Source organism: Euprymna scolopes, chromosome 25 (assembly GCF_053919585.1).
Source record: "Euprymna scolopes isolate OS-2025 chromosome 25, ASM5391958v1, whole genome shotgun sequence".
Classification (NCBI taxonomy): Eukaryota; Metazoa; Mollusca; class Cephalopoda; order Sepiida; family Sepiolidae; genus Euprymna; species Euprymna scolopes.
In genome coordinates, this window is record NC_136506.1 from 69,381,531 (window position 1) to 69,402,570 (window position 21,040).

Sequence of the window (21,040 nt, forward strand, 5' to 3'; positions counted from 1 at the left end):
TCGAACCGAGAAGCCAACAACAAATATATATAGGCAACCCACCACACAGAACAGCCAGCTTCTTCAGTGCTCTAAAGAAGACTTCTATCTCATCAGCCAATAATTTCCAGGTGGTAAAGCGTTTGTATGATGTACAAGTGTCCATAATAAAAAAATCTGTACAGGGCAGCCTTTGTCAGCTCAACATCAGTCTTATAACTGTTGCTTAGTTATTAATAAACATTCGGTGCATCTCACTTTGGTTACAAGGGATGAATAAATCAACCTGCTTAACGCTACATAAGCGACAGGTTAACTCCCCAATTCATCATCTATCAAATCCAGGGATGAGTTTCAGGTTGAAATAATCAAAAAGCATGTTAAATGGTGAAATAGCTGGAAGAAAGAAATTACATGTCGAAATGGATTCTCCAAACTCTCAAGCAAGAAAACAAAAGAAATCATCAACATTGACTTAAAGGTGGACTTTGGCTAATTTTCAATTGTCATACAGATTTTGGAAAATATAAGGGAAGACAGATAATTCATCGTTTAAAATTTAAATACTTGTTTTTATCATATACCAACAATAGGAATAAATAGGCTCGAATACAATGTTAGGAAATAAAATAAATATCTTTTATTCTCGTTCAAGCATAGCACATAAATTAATAACAATTATAATACTTGCTATTTATAGTCTTTTTTTCAGACTTTGTTCATTATTATCCTGAGAGGTGGAGGGTGGGGGTATCACTAAACAACTTTCCATTTTTATTCCAAAATTGTTTACATTTTTTATTTATCTCCAGAGTCAAAGATGATTATCTTCTTTGATTGTCTTTCATTGCATTTCTGCACAATGCTATTTGATGTCTCAGTACTTCAAATAAATCATTAATTCCTTGATTTACATATATATACTATTTTAAGCCAATTACTTTCATTTGATATTTTTGATATTTGACGAAATACACAAATCTTCCATTTGCTCCTCAATAATACCTTCTTATCAATTCATTTTTTATTGTTATAATTGAATTCCAGAGGATTGGGCTGGAGGAAAGACGTCAGCTGCCAAAAGTACAAACTATACTACTGGTAATCAATCCAAACTATGTTAGATTCCTCTGCCTTTTCCTACAATTCTTAAAAATGGTCTTATTCATCAACAACTGGTCCTTAGTGCCTCAACACTTTCTCCTAAACCCTGCTTTTCTTTTTATCAGGTATCCTCTAGAAGAAGAGAGGTGTTGATAGATGCTGTCTACAACCAGGTCAGTGAAAAGCCTGTAAATCGTAGTGAAACAGCAGATGGATCTATACTTACTATACTGTTATGGTTCACTCGTTTTGGGTGTGAGGATTATATCACCTTTTAACAGCCATGCTGGTTAGCCTCTTCAACCCTTAATAGTCTGTTGAAGCAACTGCTATGACTATAAAGTACTGTTAGTTGCTTAAGCCAAAAATTCCTGTAGGCTGTCTACGCCAGGCTTTTTGTAATTCTGGAACCCATTTAGCTTGTTTTATAACAACACCTCTTATCTCTGGCTCTGATATTTCTTTCTTTCTGCTGATGCTTTTTGCAACATCTCGGTTCCATTTGACCTTTTCATTGTACTTGCCCTCATTTTCAAAAAGTTCCATTGTACTTGCATTTCCAAAAAGAGGTCCACAAAAATCCTCCATCTTTTGCTTTTCAGATGACTTTTCTGCCATTATTGTGCCCTTTATTAAGCTTTGGTAGAATAGTTACACATTTTGATTGAACCATTTGTTTTCGGATTTTGCCTTATTTTTTTTTTTTTATTCTTTGAGAAGTGTTAGAATCTTCCCCTCAAGTTCCTGCATTATATTTTTCACTAAACCTGTAGATAATGTACTTCAGCCGTCCCTGTACAGCAGGACAACAAAGAATTGTTTGATTTAAGACAATTCCTTTCTGTAAAGGTTCAGCTGATTTTGCAGGTTCCGTTTCCAGCAGTGTTTTGTTTTGTGTTCCAGACTCCTGCTGGTGTTGCTTTTGGAATTTAGGGACCGGTTTTTCTAAATATGTAAAGTCCTGCAGCATAAAAGATCTGGTTCAGCTCCATGAGGGATGTGTTGTATAAGACAAGTTTCTGGAGAGCAACATTAACCCTTTTTACCACTGCCTTGGTAGCTTGTGTAGTTTGGACTTTTAGCAACTGATGTCTTTCCTCCTGCTCCATCCTCTGGAACTCAATGGTTGTTTCATTTTACTTCAATTAACAGACTTCTTCCTAGAGGCTAACACTTGATCTCTATATGAGATACATAGATATTCAAATATTCCATTAAATCTCTTTTATGTCTCAAATGTTGAGTTAGTAAAGAAGCTAAGAATAGTAATTTCCTCTCCCTAATTGACCAGTTCCATATGTTATAGTACAGGGTAGTCCCACTTAAAAGTAGCCCAGAAAACGTAATAGAGAGGAGGGCCATTCTTTTATTGTTTAAATTACATTTAGTGTTATAAAAGATGCTGGAAGTGCTCTCTGTTGACATCTATGCATTTCTGGGCACATTTAACAACGCTTGCAGATACTGCCTGTAGGTCTTCTTTCGTGATTGCGTTGGTAATGTTCTCCTTTAGTTGGTCTAGATTGTCAGGATTATTTGTATAAACTTTTTGTTTTAAAGTCCTCCAAAGATAAAAATCACATGATGACAAGTCCGGGGAACGTGGTGGTCATAACACTTTGCTTATTGTTCTCTCTTTCATAAACATGTCATGAACTCGTGTGAGTGATCTGAAATATGTGGCATGTAGTGCCATTTTGTTGGAAAAAGAATTGCATTTTGTCTTGTGGTGTTCGTTGGTCATTAAGAGAAAGATTAGAGAGATTTGGGCTACTTTTAAGTGAGCCACCCACCCTGTATATCTTTCTTGTGGTCTATTGGTTTTACTGGCTTCCAGGACAAGAATTCATCTAATCTGGTGGAGTATCCAGATTAGTGTTGCTATTATAGGCAACATCACTTGAAGACTGTGCATCATTCCTTGTATAAGCCACTGTTGTTTAGCCATACTGAGATCTTATTTGGACTGCAAATACTCTGCGATGTTGAATATTTAGTCAGGGTTTACTTGTAGACAGAAGTATCCTCATGCCATATTATATTGACAAACCTCTGTGCAGAGAGGCCTCAGACACTCGAGGACAGTGTCTAGTAAACATTTTTTTTTTCTTTCTTTGAAGATTGTAATGCTGGGTATGGGGCAGCCAAACCAGCTGCCAACATTGCCCCGCTTTTTTATTGAAACCAACCGAGAGCTCTTTTTAGTATCCTCGCTGTTCCCTTAAGTGCAATTGTCTGAATCTCTTTTGCACTTGGTTCACCAGGAATCCAAATGTGTGTACACGTGACACTCCAAAGTAGATTTCTGTGAAAATATAAAACCACACTCTTTATAAGAATATGGTTTCTCTTCAGTGTGTGTGCATGAGTTTTCCGGGTAGAAATCTTAGCAAATGTAGACCAAAAAATGTCACAAAAATATGGTCTCACTTTCTTCTCAATTTTCTTATCATTTTGTTCTAGCTAGGGGTGGGGGCATCCTACTGGATGCCAAACATTCACCCAATAACTCATATATTCAAACCGAGAGATTGCCTTTTAAAATTCTAACTGCTCCTTTTTGTATGATGGTTTGTATCTCACTTGCACTTGGTTCACTGGATATATTTGTCAGTTAGATTTTTTTAAATTCTTTTTCATGAATTTAGTTGCTCTGTAATGTTGTACAACCTTTTTTAATGATTCAGAATAATCTTCCGTAACATTTTAACAGACCCAACACGTTGTAGATGAAAGTCTAACAAAGAAACAGAAGAAAGGGAAAGTAAATGAATTCAACTGCCTTTTTCAGTTTTTTAACAAAAGACATTTATTCCTGGTATTTCTAACAATGCATTGCATCTGGTGTTAAACAGTTCGTTTCTCGTACCAACGTCTTTTAAAGATGTTCTTGTCACCCACATGTTGCTCACCGTTATTTTCCAGCCATGTCTCAAACGCGTGCTTCTCTGCCGCTTCTCTAGCCATGTGTGTCTTTTTGTTTCTGCTTCTTCTTTTCCTTGTCTTGTTTCCCTGTGACGTCACTTGGTCATTTGCATATGCTAGCTAACAGCGCTAGCGGCACTGCTACAGCTTCTATAATTATTGGAATGGTGACAAGCTTCCTAAGATTCCAGTTTCTTTACATGTGTACATACATGACTTCTCAAATTGGATTTCTGTGAAAATGTGAAACCACAAATTTGACAAGAATATGGTTTCTCTCCAGTATGTGTGTACATGTAGTTATTCCAAAGTAGATTTATGCCTAGGGTTGGGGCATCCTAACAGATGCCAGAAATTAACCCATTATCGCATACATTCGAACCAAGAGATCTTTTAAAAATTCTGTCTCTTTGTGTGGGATTTTTTTTTTTTCGTGAGTTAGTTTCTATAATTTCTGGAATGATGGAGATCTTCCTAAAATTCCAATTTCTTTTCATGTGTACACACATGATTTCTCAAATTAGATTTCTAACTGTTCCTTTGTGTGTGATTCTTTGTATCTCTCTTGCACTTGGTGCACTGAGTATTTTTGCCAGGTAGGTTTTGAAATTCTTTTTCATGAGTTTGGTTGTTGCTCCCATAATTGCTGGTATGATGGCGATCTTCCTAGGATTCCAATTTTTTTTCATGTGTACGTATATGACTACTCAAATTAGATTTCTGTGAAAATCTTGAACCACAGATTTTACAAGAATATGGTTTCTCTCCAGTATGTGTGTACATGTGGCACGCCAGAGTAGATTTCTGTGAGAATGTAGAACCGCAGATTTTGCAAGAATATGGTTTCTCACCTGTGTGTGTTCGCATGTGCGTTTTGAGATGGGAATCCTGTGAGAATGCAGACCCACACTCTTTGCAAGAATATGGCTTCTCGCCAGTGTGTCGGCGGATGTGGCTTTTCAGCGTGGAGTTGTCAGCGAAGGTCGACCCGCAAACGACACAACAATATGGCCGCTCGTGTGTGTGCGTACGCATGTGGATCTTCAGCGTAAAAATCTTAGCAAACGTCGACGTGCACACATCGCAAGAATATGGACGCTCGCCAGTGTGTGTTCTCATGTGTGATTTGAGCGAAAAAATCTTTGCAAATGAAGAACCGCAGATTTTACAAGAATGGGGCTTCTCGCCACTGTGCACGCGCAGGTGAGATTTGAGGGTTGAACTTTGCGAGAACGAAGAACCACAGATTTTGCAAGAATATGGTTTCTCACCGGTGTGTGTTCGCATGTGCGTTGTGAGATGCGAACGTCTCGCAAATTCGGAACCACAAATGCGGCAAGAATATTGTTTCTCATGCGTGTGTGTGTACATGTGCGTCGTCAGGTGAGAATTCTGTGCGAATGACGATCCACAAATCTTGCAAGAAAATGGTCGCTCACCTGTGTGTGTTCGTACGTGTGTTTGCAATGAAGATTTGAAAGAAAATGCAGATCCACACACGTTGCAAGAAAATGATTTGTGTCCAGCATGTTCTTCTTGCATGGCTGCTTATTTAGTGACCTACTTTACAGTAAAATGAGGGAATTGTTATAAATACTGTTTGAAGACTTTTGTACATCTTTTGTCGAATTTCAAATGTTCTTCCTGCATGGCTTCTTATTTCACATGAAATTTATTATTCTGATCAATCCGCTTTGCAGTAAAATGGGAGAATTGTTATAAGTACTGTTTGAAGACTTTTCTACATCCTTTGTCGGATTTCCAAATCACCCTGTATCTGTAAATAAAGAGTAGATATTATCAACTATTAATTACTTATTAATTATGTATTAAAAAGAGGAGACAGTATCAATAGAAACATAATGTGTACATACAGCAATGAAAATCTTATGTGAATGTGAATTATGCATGGATTTTTATAGGATTACATAAATTTATTTATTCATGTAAAGACTACAGTAGTTTCTTCCAAACTCATTAAATTTTTAATTTTTTAATTTCACCACGTGAAATCTATAGAGTGATATAAAAGATGGAATTATTTGAAATTCAGGTACTTATTTTATAAAATTTTTGCATATTCTTATAGCAAATCATCCTAAATCTTATTTAGACAAAAAAAATTAATTGATTCAAAAACCTTTAAAAATATTTAAAATATTTAAATGTCTTATCCATCAAGACAAAAATAGCAGTGAATGGTGCTTTTTGGGAAAATTTATAATTTAAAATTCTTTTAAAAATAGTAGATAAAGTTTTATATTATTCTCCTTTTCATATGATAAAATTCAGGCTTTTATCTTTCTGGAAAAAAGTTGCTCAAGAATAATAGATTTTAATTAAAAAAAAAAAAAACAACTTGGTTTTTCTTCCATTTTTTGTCCGTGCCTAGTTTCTAAATAATAACGTTAATTTAGCATGGGAACAAGTACCGTTTTTAGTATTTTTACTTATTTTTAAATCGGTTTTTAAGTTTGGAACAAATAGCACTGAGTTGTTAATTTAGAACAGCAAGATGGTGGAAATTCTTTGGAGTTTCCGGTGAACCGAGTTTGGACTTAAATAAACACTTAAAAATAAGTTAGGTACAAGAGTAACTTATCATGCTTTTCGTAACATTTTTTCATTTTCTATTGTTTTTTATCACTTCAGGCTTGTTGGTTATACTAACCAATGCCTAGAAAATAATTTTGAGCATTTATTACAATAGACAACAAAATACCAAGCTTTTATCTTTACATCAGCAACGCTCTGATCCCCGTCTGGCATCAATTGAAATGAATGGCTCTCGTCTTGGGGAGGCCTTACGTTTTGACAAGCTTATGGGCTGGACCTTTATTCCTGATCTTAAATGGAACACATACATTAAATCCGTTGCCAAGACCGCTGGAAAAATGGTGGGATTCTTTCATCGATCCAGTAGATATCTCACTGCTGATGCAATTCTCTATCTATATAAGAGCCAGGTACGTCCAAGGATGAATACTGTTGCCACATTTGGGCAAGAGCTGCTAGAAACGACTTATCCTGCCTTGATGGAGTTCAAAATAGACTTTGTAGCCTCGTAGAGGATGTCTTTTTCTCTTTCTTGCTACTTTTTTCTCACAGAAGAGATGTTGCGAATTTGTCTCTGCTTTATCATTATTTACATGGCAAGTGTTCGGCTGAGCTCCAATCTATGGTCCCCCCTCGCCAAACTTTCACAAGAAACACCCGTCTAGCAGAAAACAATATCACTAATTTCCCCCACTCTTTATCTGTGCCTAAACCTAAACGTAGATTCTATGAAAAAAGCTTCTTTCTTAGAACTGCACGCTTATGGAATTATCTTCCATTTTCCTGCTTTCCAGCTGACTACAATATGGTTGTCTTAAAGTCTAACGTAAACAAGCTTTTGATGAACAGTTCTAAATAAGTTAACAAATTTACCGAATTTCCATTACTAATGATTACTATATTGTCCAATTTCTACTGCACATATTTTAACCCTTATCCTTGAGTGGCCTCTTGGTCTTGATAAGCGGTGATGCCTATGTAAAAAATGAAAAGGTGAAACAGACAACAAATAAATGATACCAAAAGCAAGATAGTATTACCTTACACTACAACAGAACACCGACAAATTCGTTTTTTAGAGGTATTTGAGGTCACTGACAACTAATCTGATAATTAAACCCATCGCAAATTTACCGTTTGATGCGCGCATGTGCGTAGTATAGTGACTTACCACATCGCGAAGGAATCTTTAGCAGATATTTGAAATAACAAGAAAATTTTTTTTAAAATGTGGTTCATTTTTTGGTGTTGCTTTTAATGCTTTTTCAATTATAGAACTTGTATAGTTTTTAACAGGTGCTTCTGCAGTTTAATTAACCGTTTTTCTGTAAGTCATGTGTTGACATAAACCGAGCAGAAGAAACTCAACCACTCCCCCAAAATGTAAACAGAATTTTTGTGAAATATTAAACAGTTCTTCTGCTCGGTTAACATTGGTACGCTACTTATGGAAAATGGTTAATTAAATTGCAGAAGCACTTGTATACAAGTTCTATAATTGAATAGCGTTCCTCTAAACAAAAAAAAAAGAAAAGAAAGGAAGAACGAAAACCAAAAATGTTTTTGTAAACCACTCGTGAAAACTTACTGATAACCATTATTTTTACTATCAAATGAGGTGAAAACTATTTTTTTTTTATTTTATGAAAACTATTTCATCTAATTACTATTAAATGAGGTGAAAACTTTTTTATTTTATGGAAAAATATTTCCTGTAATTGAAAATGTCCGCCGTCATGCACCTTGTGAAACGTCACGTGACTACGCGCGTGCGCGCACGAACGTACATTTCAGTAGGAATCGCTACTGCGCACACGCGCGTAGCGTTAACAAAGGCAGTAACTGAAATGGCGCAAAATAGTCCCACGGTTCAGGGTTAATACCATGCAAACGGTAAATTTGCGGTGGGTTTCGTTGTCAGCGAGAGCGACCTCTATTACCCCTAAAAAAAAAATAATAATAATAATAATACAAATTAGAGTGGCCAAAGTAAAAAAATAAAATAAAAAAGAATGTTTTTAAATAAAGCAGTTTAAAGAATTTTTTTTTTAAGAGATTCAAATTCAAAGAGATTTATTAACTTTGTAAAATTCGACAAATAGGGTTCTTCTTTATGAATTTTCGTAATTTTTGGATATATTACTATTTTCGATATGACAATTAAGAAATATTGTCTTTACTTATAAGGGCGTTTTGTTTTTTTTTCTTTTAATCGACCAGTCGTTTTTGTACAAGAAACAAAAATATTTTCTTAGTAGAATAAAATTTTTAATAGCTAAAATATTTTGCTGCAAGAAAAAGAAAAAAATAAATCAATATGATGTCTTTACCTATTGAGTTACGTATTTATACAAAAGAAATTACTTGTCAGTTTTCAATATTTTTATTTACGCATTAATATTTGGGAAATAAAAGATGATATTTTAAATGCTAAAAAATTTTGTACACTATCGTAAAATAAACAAACTAAATACTTACTTAAAAAAATATCTTCTTTGAAGTAAACTGCTATTTCAAGATGGCGATCGAAAGTTAAGGTCCGCAGAAACTGAAGGTAGCTGAAAACAAAGAAATCCATTTAATGCTTACTTTTTTTTTCTTTTCTTTTTTTTTGTTACATTCTGCTTAAAATAAAAGTCTATAGGATTTATAAAATAATGTGTTTATTACTGATAGATTGAAACGAGACGAATTCTAAATTCCAAATAATAACCGGAAATGCAGGTTGGCAGAATTGAAGATGATGAAAAGGGGGATATTTCCTGATAGTCTTCACGTCTTCGATGATTCCAGGTAACATTATTCATTTATTTTAATATTTCACTATTTTAATAGAGAGGAAAAATGTATGAATAGTTAACGAAACTGCCGGGAGTTTAATTGATATTATTATCAACCTAAATGAAACAACAATTTAGAGGTAATTTTAAATCGAATCGACTTAATCGGACAATGTCAAATTGACACGTAATGAGATTTCGAGCTTTTTAAAATAGGTAGCCCCTGGGAGGTGAGGTGGAGGCTCAGTAGCCCCTGCGAGGTCGGGTGAGGGCTCAGTATTCAAACGTCTTTATCCATTATAGTTGTGAATTTTCGAGATAGTAATTGATTGTTTGGATCATTCGGACTACTGTTCTCATTTCTAGTGTTATGCAACTACCATATAATAGCGAAATTCGGAAAACGATAAAATCAATTAAAAATGCATTGGTATCTACTGATTTTTTTGTGATAATTTCAACTAAAAACACTGATCTACTTAATTGGCATGTCAGAAGTACTTAAATATTACTGCATTATAAAAAAAACGAGTTTTCGATTTTTATTGTAAAAAAACTCGCCATATTGCTCTGAGAACATGTGCCAATGCTAACAAGGGAATTAACTCAATTATGCTACAAACAAGGCATTTAACTCATATTTATCATTGTTAACGCACTATTTATTTTTAAAACATTGGTAATAGTTACATGCTATTTACCTCCCCTTTTGGAACTCTTCGGTGTCTTTTTTTTTTTCTTTTCTTTAGCCAAACGATTTATTTTTGCTAATTTTCGTCAAAAAATGTTTTCTTTAAAGATTTTTCTCTACCTTATCGCTTTTCGGATCAAGTAAAGAATAGATATCCTGTAACAGAAGACGACTGACGATGACCGGCGCACCTTTCAAGTGACACCGGTGATTCGACCTTGACATTGGCACAAGCATATGGCATTGGTTGTTTGTAAACACGTCAAATAGCAGACATGGTCGAATATTCGCGAGCAAGATTTTTTTTTTTATTATTATTAAATATATTTACAGAACTTTTGAAGATTTAAAAGAAAAATATATATTTACAAAACATTTTTTTAAGTAAGTAACAAAACGAACGTATTTAAATAAAAGATATTTAAATAAATGGGTGTCTTTCTGGGTGTGTTTTTAATATATTTACAGAACTTTTTAATAACCCTTAGAATTATAGTAATTATAATAAGGTAAATATAAAGAATTACTCCACCCTCGAAAATTCCTTTTAAATTACCAATCTTATAGGGTTTCAGGGTCGCTGAAAACGAAAATAACGTTTAAAATTACAGCAAATTAGTAGTTTCCAAGATATGAAGAAATTTTAGTTTTAAAAAAATGGGGGATCACTTTTCTATAATAATTTAACATAAAATGAGCACCCACTTTGTGGCCACAATTTTTTTTTTTTTTTTTTTGGTGGTGGGAGATATTCAATTATAGAACTGGTGTAGTTTTTTAACAGGTGCTTATGCAGTTTAATTAACCGTCTTGAGCAGGAAAACTTTAATATTTTACAAAAATTCTGTTTACGTTTAGTGGGAGGCGGGGGTGTTGTGGCAGCTGCCACAATACTTCCGCCCCTCCACCGCCTCCCACCAAATGTAAACAGAATTTTTGTAAAATATTAAACAGTTCTTCTGCTCGGTTAATGTCGGCATGTTACTTACATTAAAATGGTTAATTAATATACATAAACACCTGTTAAAAAACTACAAGTTCTATAATTGAATATCCCCCTCCAAAAAGAGAATGAAAAACAAACCAGCAATCCTCCCCGCTCAAAAAAAAAAAGGTGACCATAAAGTGAGTGCATTTCTTCATATTTTGGAAACTAGTTGTTTCCTGGAATTTTAAACGTTAGTGGTAATTTTAAAGGATTTTCTGAGGGTGAAAAAAAGCCCCCTCCCCCCGAAAAAAAATTGTGGTCACAAAGTGGGGGCTCATTTTACATTAAATTATTATAAAAAAGTGATCCCCCACATTTTTAAAACTAACATTTCTTTATATCTTGGAAACTACTCATTTGCCGTAATTACAAGTTATTTTCGTTTCCAGCAAACCCAAAAACCTATAAGAGTTGTAATTTAAAAGGAATTTTCGAGAATGGAGTAATTCTTCATATTTACCTATAATAAAATAAAGAAAAACATTTAAGCCAAACTTATTAATGGCAGAAACAAATATATAGGTAGGGCAATTCTAATGGCTGCTGAGGTATAGGACCTGGTTTTGAATGCCGGTTAATCATAATATTTTTTAAATTTTCGATTACTTTTTGATTATGTTTAAAAGATTACAGCTTAAAGTTTATTTCTCAAAGAAAAAATAGTATGTGAAATAAAAAATACATGGCATAATTTTATCCCAAATCTGAAAAACCGTATATTTCACATAAAAATTCATTATGAGAAATATCGTGTTTACATTTTTCTGGCAAGAGAAATATAAGTTTTCTGGAATTATTTCCAAGTTAAGTATTAAGTTAAAGTCTTTAAATAATGAATTGATACAATAAATGTACTTAACTTTTGCTAAAAAGGGTAATAATTATCCAAAAATATGGCCACGGTAGCAACAAGATTAGTTTTGTGTCAAAAAAAAAGTCATGACAGCAAAGTTCAAAGAAATACGGAAGCACATTAATGACATAATTTCATTATTATTTAACAATGTTCCGGTTTATTAAGCATTTTTTTTTTTTTTTCAGTTTCAGACCTCTCCCTGCACTTAAAATTTCAGGAAATCAACCAATTTTTATGAAAATTTCAGTATTTATTAATTAATGATCATAGAATACTATGAACCCATTTATGGTGTTCCATAATTTTGCCCGACTCTATTTTGGAGTCAAAAAGTTATGCAACTCCAAAACAGTTCTAATAGCTTTCCAATAGTTTTATTTTTTAATAGAAAAAAAAAACACTTAAAAATAAGTTAGAACACACAGAAAAAAAAAAACTGATCTAGTTATGTAGAAAGATATCTTGCCTTTGGTAATATTTATTTGTTTTTCCCTCTCATTTTTGCTTCATTGGCTACTCTAAATGCGTTGATAAATTATTTTTCAATAAAACTACAAATGTATTTTAAGTTTTGGAAGGTCCATTAACTCAATTAAATTCAGTGAATTTAATTCACTAAGTTACAATGACAATTTATTCATTATAAAAGTTCAAACAATTAGTATAGTTTCATAAACTTTAAACGGCATAAATGTTAATTAAATTCATTAATTATACTGACAATTTATTCATTGAAAAAAAGTTCATTATTTATTAATATCTATACAGAATTCAAAGTGGAAAGGAAACAATTTATAATTATTGAAAAAATTAACACTTAAAAAAAATACAAACATGTGTTAATTAATCAGAATATTTATGTGAAATTTAAAGTCGACTTTACACAATTTGAAACGTATCTGAAAATGACATCGGGTAGTTGGAGGGAAAAGGTAGTGTGCAGAGGTGGAGGGAGCAAAACGTACAAGTTTCCTTTTCTTTTCAAGAATGGGCATCCATAGTTACTGACATTGAATGTTTGTATAAATTTTTCCATTTTTTTAATTATTTTTGTATGTTCCTGTTTTTAAATTCATTTTTTTATTATTATTGTTGTTCAATATTATATAAAAAATATGTTATGCCAAAAGTTTCACATTCTTGCGAGCAAGGAAATTATTAAAATCTTGCATATAAAAATTATCCGAAACCTGTAATTTAAAAAAAAAAAATAGGAATATTTTTTGCAATTATAATTTTTTTGTGCGAAAATATTAAATAAACAATGCTTAATTCAATGGTAATATCTGTAGTTCGAGAAATTCATTTTTCTTTAAGTTTTATCGAATTCATTAATACGGGCTTTAGGGGATTTTTTCGTAATGTTCTTGTAAAAATTATTTTATTTTTATTGTTACAAATTACGATGCTTTATTAATATAAAAAAGCAAAAATAAATTCTTGTGTTTTTTATTTACTACTGAAAACCATAACTTTAGTAAAGTTATTTTTTGTTTAAACAAAATAATACATTTCCACTAAGATTTAAATAAAAATAATTCGTTCATTATATTCTGCAATTATTATTTGATAAATACTGAAAATTTTATTAAAATTGGTTGATTTCCTGATGTTTGGTGAATTTTTAAGTTAAGGGAGGGGTCAAAATGTTTATACATTTAGAGCGTCAGCATTCATTTTGCCCATACATACAAATATAAAATAACTGACTTGTTCGGATTTTTGCGAATGTTTTGCAGATTTTTGTGACCAAGATTGATTTTTATGTACAGTGTTTTTGTTTATTTTTCTTTCTGTGTGCGTTTTTAAGACAATTCAATATTTATTTAATTATTCTTTAAAACATTAACTTTAGCGACAATTAGTATATTTTTAAAATAATATTTTTAAATATTAAATTTTTATTTCCTCTTATGATACCTTCACGTGATCAATTTATTAAATGACAAAAAGATCCAAAAAGTAATATATTTTAAAAAAATGTGTGTATATTTAATATTTACAGAATTTTTTAATAATATTTAAAATAATTATAATAAAATAAATAAAAAGAATGAGCTATACAAAACATTCAAAATTAAGGTTCTGTCTATTAAAAATACATAATTTTAAAGTCTTTTAAAGATAAAATTATTTAAACCAAACTTTTTAGTGGCAGAAACAAATAAAAAATAACTGACTTGTTCAGATTTTTGCAAATGTTTTATGGCCTTTTGCGACCAAGGTTGATTTCTATGTGTTTTTTTCTTTCTGCTTGTGTTTTTAATACAATTCAATATTTATTTAAAGTGCGATGTATGTTGGTGGTCAGTGAAGAAGAAATCTTTCTAGGCCGAGGCAATTTTATGCATAATAAAATCACAAGTATAAACAATCGAGATTTAAAAAATATATTATTTTATTCACATATCTTTTTATAACTTTTATTTTTATAAAGATGAAATCTAGTATCACAAGATACAAATCTTTTTATAATTTTTATTTTTATTTAAAAAAAAACTTGCTATTTGCTTACTTCTCCACAACAGCAAATTAAATGCAAGTAAGTTTTTAATGTAATGAAAAACATTTAAATAAATGGATGTTGTACAGAAATAGTATCACACAATTTGAAAAATGTATTTTCTGAATTTCTTTCATGCCACAGGAATTCCTTCCTAAGTTAATGTTTTAAAGAATAATTAAATAAATATTGAATTGTCTTAAAAACACACACAGAAAGAAAAGAAAAAAAAACACTGTACATAAAAATCAATCTTCATCGCAAAAAAAGAGACTCGGCAACCTAATAGGTCCTGAACTGTCATCTAAGCTTCAGCCTCTGTCCCATCGACGAAATGTAGCATCCCTATGCCTGTTCTACAAGTACTTTAACGATGAATGCTCTGACGAACTGCAAACACTTGTACCCCTCTGCGTAAATACCCCCGATAAACCCAACAAGCAGCAAAATCCCATCCCTTCACAATTGAGATCCTTAGATGTAAGAGCCTTCTACTCCAGTAGTTTCTTCCCCAGAACCGCTAGACTTTAGAATTCCCTTCCGAGTTCCTGCTTCCCCAACTGTACTGACATACAGAATTGTAACATGAACCAATATCTTGCTGCCCAACTCCCCACATAGTACCTCTGTAGCTTATGTCCCTGATAATAGCCCCCTACATCAAAGTGGCAATATGCCTTGTTTGGGATAAAAATGTAATTTAAAAAAAAAAAAGAAAAATCCGAACAAGTCAGTTATTTTATATTTGTTTCTGCCATTAATAAGTTTGGTTTAAATTTATTTATTTATTTATTTCATTATTATTATAATTACTATTATTCTAAGATTTATTAAAAAGTTCTGTAAATATATTAAAAACACACTCAGAAAGACACCCATTTATTTAAATACATTCGTTTTGTTACTTAAAAAAATGTTTTGTAAATATATATTTTTCTTTTAATTATCTTTTATTTAGATACGTTCATTTTGTTACTTACTTAAAAAAAAAAATGTTTTGTAAATATATATTTTTTTCTTTTAAATCTTCAAAAGTTTTGTAAATATACTTTTTAAAAATCCTGCTCGCAAACATTTGGCCATGTCTGCTATTTGACGTGTTTACAAACAACCAACACGCGCCAATGTCATGGTCAAATCACCGGTGTCACTTGAAATGTGCGCCAGTCGTCGTCTTCTGCTACAGAGTAAGTATCTATTCTTTACTTGATCCCATTTTTCGTAATTTTTGGATATATTCATTACTGTAGACAAATAAGAAGAGATTATTGGTTTGCCTTGAAATTCAATATTAAAAATTTCGAATTTTGCTATTATAGTTTTTAGATTCACTATGTTATTTACACAACTTAGGACTTCTATCCAGTCATGACTGACGGAACGACAGCATGCTACCTTTGTGAATTAAATAAAGGGTTCTGAGTTTGACAAAAAATTTGCCATGTTTGGCAGGGCAGGATACACCTGAAGATCTAAGATTTACATTAATCGAAATGCTGTGAAATTACGCTCAAAATGAGAACAGTAGTGTGAAGAATCCAAATAATACAAGCATGTATGTGTTTGAAATTTGAAATATTTTTATTTTAAAAAAAAACTTGCTATTTGAATATCACTTCATATGCTTCCTCACGTTTCTATATGGAAGAATATATAAAAATAATGTTTCTTGATTTGAACAACTTGAGCTCAGACCGGCAGAGTCTAGGTTATTTTTTGAGAATGGCTTGTTCTTTATCAGAGGAGACCCTTCCCATGTTTTACCTTCTCGCCCTTTAAGAAGGAGTTAATTGCTAATCATCTGAGGCGTCTCTGCTGAGGACTGCTAACAGTATGCCCAGGTCATTTTGATTCAGATAGAGTTCTCTTCTTCTAGGGCTCTGGCTTTTCAAATTCCACTTTCCAAACCTAGGGTTACATCTTCCAACTGTAAAAACTCAAGCTCAGATTTTATGGCATTTTTTTTACTTTAAATTCACAAAGTAGTCAGAACTCTTGTTTGACGAACAGTTATATATGTGTGTGTGGTTTTCTAAAGTGTATGTGTGTGTGGTTTTCTAAAATGTATGTGTGTTTGGTTTTCTAAAGTGTATGTGTGTGTAGTTTTCTAACATGTATGTGTGTGTGGTTTTCTAAAGTGTATGTGTGTGTGGTTTTCTAAAGTGTATGTGTGTGTGGTTTTCTAAAGTGTATGTGTGTGTGGTTTTTTAAAATGTATGTGTGTGTGGTTTTCTAAAATGTATGTGTGTGGTTTTCTAAAGTGTATGTGTGTGTGTGGTTTTCTAAAGTGTATGTGTGTGTGTGGTTTTCTAAAGTGTATGTGTGTGTGTAGTTTTCTAAAGTGTATGTGTGTGTGGTTTTCTAAAGTGTATGTGTGTGTGGTTTTCTAAAGTGTATATGTGTGTGGTTTTCTAAAGTGTATATGTGTGTGGTTTTCTAAAGTGTATATGTGTGTGGTTTTCTAAAATGTATGTGTGTGTGGTTTTCTAAAGTGTATGTGTGTGTGGTTTTCTAAAATGTATGTGTGTGTGGTTTTCTAAAATGTATGTGTGTGTGGTTTTCTAAAATGTATGTGTGTGTGGTTTTCTAAAATGTTTGTGTGTGTGTGTGGTTTTCTAAAATGTTTGTGTGTGTGTGGTTTTCTAAAATGTATGTGTGTGTGTGGTTTTCTAAAATGTATGTGTGCGTGGTTTTCTAAAATGTATGTGTGCGTAGTTTTCTAAAATGTATGTGTGCGTGGTTTTCTAAAATGAAGAGCAATGAAAAATTGTTTTGGATAAAAGTCCAGAATAGTTAATATTTAAGAAATCGTTAAAAAATGTACAACAAATAATATATAGCAAATGCAGTAGCATAAAATTATCTACTTATGACAAACTTTTAACGTGTGAAAACTGTTTGTAAGATTATTTTGGCTCTTGATTTAGGATAAGTGATTGTTTTATTTTTCAGTATTAAGTTAAGTGATCACCTTGAAAATGCGGGCCTTTTTTCGTGTTTATAAAATATTATTCAGCAAAATTAATTTGGAAATAAAAAATAAAAACGACACTTGTGCACTACTGCGAAGGAACCACTTTTTTGTTTTTCAATTTGGAGATTTGGGGAGTACATATGCAGGGGCAAACAAATGCAATTTCCCGACCGAATTGAAAAAGTTTAATGATTATTTTAAGCATGGTCAAAACGCAAGAAGAGAGTAAGTATTTTTTGATGGAGTCTCTCTTTAAAAATCTACCCAAAATCAAGTAATTATCCAATTTATACAAAAGTTTCACCAATCATTAAGTGAAGAATGAACTTTATAACATTCTTTTTTTTTCATAATCGATATTTATATATATAGTTTTTGCCTACAACCCTCTTTCTTTATCTGTGATTACAAATATGCTTAAAATAATCAGCCAAATCTGAACAAAATATATTGTGGGGAGGATTGTAGATAAAACAAACAAAAAAAAAACAACTGTTTATGTATCACACTTTAAGGTAAAAAAATCTGAATTTTGAATGTGTTTAATTTTGCATCCACTGTGTTTTGATGTATGAAATTCATTGAATATGTTAATAATAATTATTCTTTCAGATTAGAAAAAAAATATTTTCATTATTTTTACAAAAAAAACACTACTTTTAAATCTTTGAAAAATAAATTAATAATTTTCTTTTAATGAACCCAAAATTGCTAATATGCCATTAAATTGAAATGCCTTGAAGAATCGATACCAGAAAAAAAATCAATAAATAGCTGTGCATTTTGCTAAATTACGATCATTTCTTTTAGCAGTTTGTCATTACATATTTCCTCACCTATGATAGACTATAAAGTCCTACAAACAGTTGTTCATATTTACAAACAGTTGTCATCTCCACCTTTTTCTGTGATTTGCACTTTACTTAGTTTAAAGTGTGGGGCCTTGCATCTACCACATTCTCTTGTTCAGAAACACTTGTTCCTGATAGCAAGATAGGGTCAACATGACCAAGCATGATACTAGATGCAGGAGTTGTCTCCAACACATACAGTGCCTACCATTCCCAATTTTGTTACTAAAATGTTTAATCGGCTCGAAAAACAAGCATTTTATAAAGGTTATGTGACCACAAAAACAAAATGGCCGCATAACAAATACATTGTGGACACTTTTTCTTGTGATCATGCACCCTTTAAAAATGTTTGCTTTTCGAACCGATTAAACATTTAAATTGGGTAGAAGAGTAACTTATCCTGCCTTTGGTAACATTTATTTATTGTATATTTGATTTTTTTTCACCACTTTTTCGAAGGACTGTGGACAGTAAAACATACCCCCTTTTAGGTCACAGATTTTATTAGAAAGGAGTTTTACTATTTAAAATCTGTAGCAATGGTGCATATTTATTCATTGTAGTCAATACTAAGGAAGGACAGGACTGAGATTGTTAATACATATTAATATATAGCTAATATAAAAAAGCTAATATAAAAACTAAAATGGCAATAACACTCATTTTAATAAACATTAAGAACAGGAAATAGATGGTGACAGTCAATTTCACATCTGCTGGTGAAAAAAGTTCTGGGTTATTGTTTGTTCTTTTTCAGTATTGACTTCTAATATAATAAATAAGAATATCGGTTTATTTATTTTCATGAATGTATCGCATATAAATTTTTTCCAAATAAATAGGTTTACATATTTTTTTAAAATAAATATGCTTTAAATGATTTGTTTTTTTCAAATAAATATGTTTATTTTTGCACGATTTTTGATTTGATTCGAAAAAATTACATGCAATGCATAAACGTAAACAAACATATAATAAAATATTTACAGATATACATATTTGTTATATTTAAAGTTATTTGTAAAGTTATTTGTAATTTGGAAAAACTTGCTTGCTATATTTAAACTTATTTGGAAAAACTCGCTTGTTATATTTAAAGTTATTTGGAAAAACGTATTTGTTATATTTAAAGTTATTTGGAAAAACTTATTTGTTATATTTAAAGTTATTTGGAAAAACTTATTTGTTATATTTAAAGTTATTTGGAAAAACTTATTTGTTATATTTAAAATTATTTTGAAAAACTTATTTGTCATATTTAAAGTTATTTGGAAAAACATTTGTTATATTTAAAGTTATTTGGAAAAACGTATTTGTTATATTTAAAGTTATTTGGAAAAACGTATTTGTTATATTTAAAGTTATTTGGAAAATGTATTTGTTATATTTAAAGTTATTTGTAAAAACTTTGTTATATTTAAAGTTATTTGTAAAAACTTTGTTATATTTAAAGTTATTTGTAAAAACTTTGTTATATTTAAAGTTATTTGTAAAAACTTTGTTATATTTAAAGTTATTTGTAAAAACTTTGTTATATTTAAAGATATTTGTAAAAACTTTGTTATATTTAAAGTTATTTGTAAAAACTTTGTTATATTTAAAGTTATTTGTAAAAACTTTGTTATATTTAAAGTTATTTGTAAAAACTTTGTTATATTTAAAGTTATTTGTAAAAACTTTGTTATATTTAAAGTTATTTGTAAAAACTTTATATTTAAAGTTATTTGTAAAAACTTTATATTTAAAGTTATTTGTAAAAACTTTATATTTAAAGTTATTTGTAAAAACTTTATATTTAAAGTTATTTGTAAAAACTTTATATTTAAAGTTATTTGGAAAAACTGTTATATTTAAAGTATTTGTAAAAACTTTGTTATATTTCAAGTTATTTTGAAAACTTTGTTATATTTAAAGTTATTTGGAAAACTTTGTTATATTTCAAGTTATTTGGAAAACTTTGTTATATTTCAAATTATTTGGAAACACTTTGTTATATTTCAAGTTATTTGGAAACACTTTGTTATATTTAAAGTTATTTGCAAAAACCTGTTTGTTATATTTAAAGTTATTTGGAAAAACCTGTTTGTTATATTTAAAGTTATTTGCAAAAACCTGTTTGTTATATTTAAAGTTATTTGCAAAAACCTGTTTGTTATATTTAAAGTTATTTGCAAAAACCTGTTTGTTATATTTAAAGTTATTTGCAAAAACCTGTTTGTTATATTTAAAGTTATTTGTAAAAACTTATTTGTTATATTTAAAGTTATTTGTAAAAACTTATTTGTTATATTTAAAGTTATTTGTAAAAACTTATTTGTTATATTTAAAGTTATTTGTAAAAACTTATTTGTTATATTTAAAGTTATTTGTAAAAACTTATTTGTTATATTTAAAGTTATTTGTAAAAACTTATTTGTTATATTTAAAGTTATTTGTAAAAACTTATTTGTTATATTTAAAGTTATTTGGAAAAACGTATTTGTTATATTTAAAGTTATTTGGAAAAACGTATTTGTTATATTTAAAGTTATTTGTAAAAACTTATTTGTGTATTTAAAGTTATTTGTAAAAACTTATTTGTTATATTTAAAGGTATTTGTAAAAACTTATTTGTTATATTTAAAGTTATTTGTAAAAACTTATTCGTTATATTTAAAGTTATTTGTAAAAACTTATTTGTTATATTTCAAGTTATTTGGAAAAACGTATTTGTTATATTTAAAGTTATTTGGAAAAACTTATTTGTTATATTTAAAATTATTTTGAAAAACTTATTTGTCATATTTAAAGTTATTTTGAAAAACGTATTTGTTATATTTAAAGTTATTTG

General features: G+C 30.5%; 1 protein-coding gene and 1 long non-coding RNA gene across 4 annotated transcripts in view; one reads left to right on the forward strand and one right to left on the reverse strand.

Annotated features, from left to right (window-relative positions):
• Positions 1-596: 596 nt before the first annotated feature.
• LOC145247225 (uncharacterized) overlaps positions 597-21,040 on the reverse strand; it is a 73,432-nt gene continuing 52,988 nt past the window's right edge. The window contains exon 4 of the mRNA XM_080108851.1: positions 597-5,555. Within this exon, the coding sequence (XP_079964977.1) occupies positions 4,675-5,555 (881 nt within the window). The 3' untranslated portion in view covers positions 597-4,674. The remainder of the gene's footprint in view (positions 5,556-21,040) is intronic.
• The window catches only part of LOC145247423 (uncharacterized), a 50,394-nt gene continuing 38,612 nt past the window's right edge, over positions 9,259-21,040 (forward strand). For all 3 annotated transcript variants that reach the window (XR_013863258.1, XR_013863259.1, XR_013863257.1), the window contains exon 1: positions 9,259-9,357. This is a non-coding gene — a long non-coding RNA (uncharacterized LOC145247423). The remainder of the gene's footprint in view (positions 9,358-21,040) is intronic.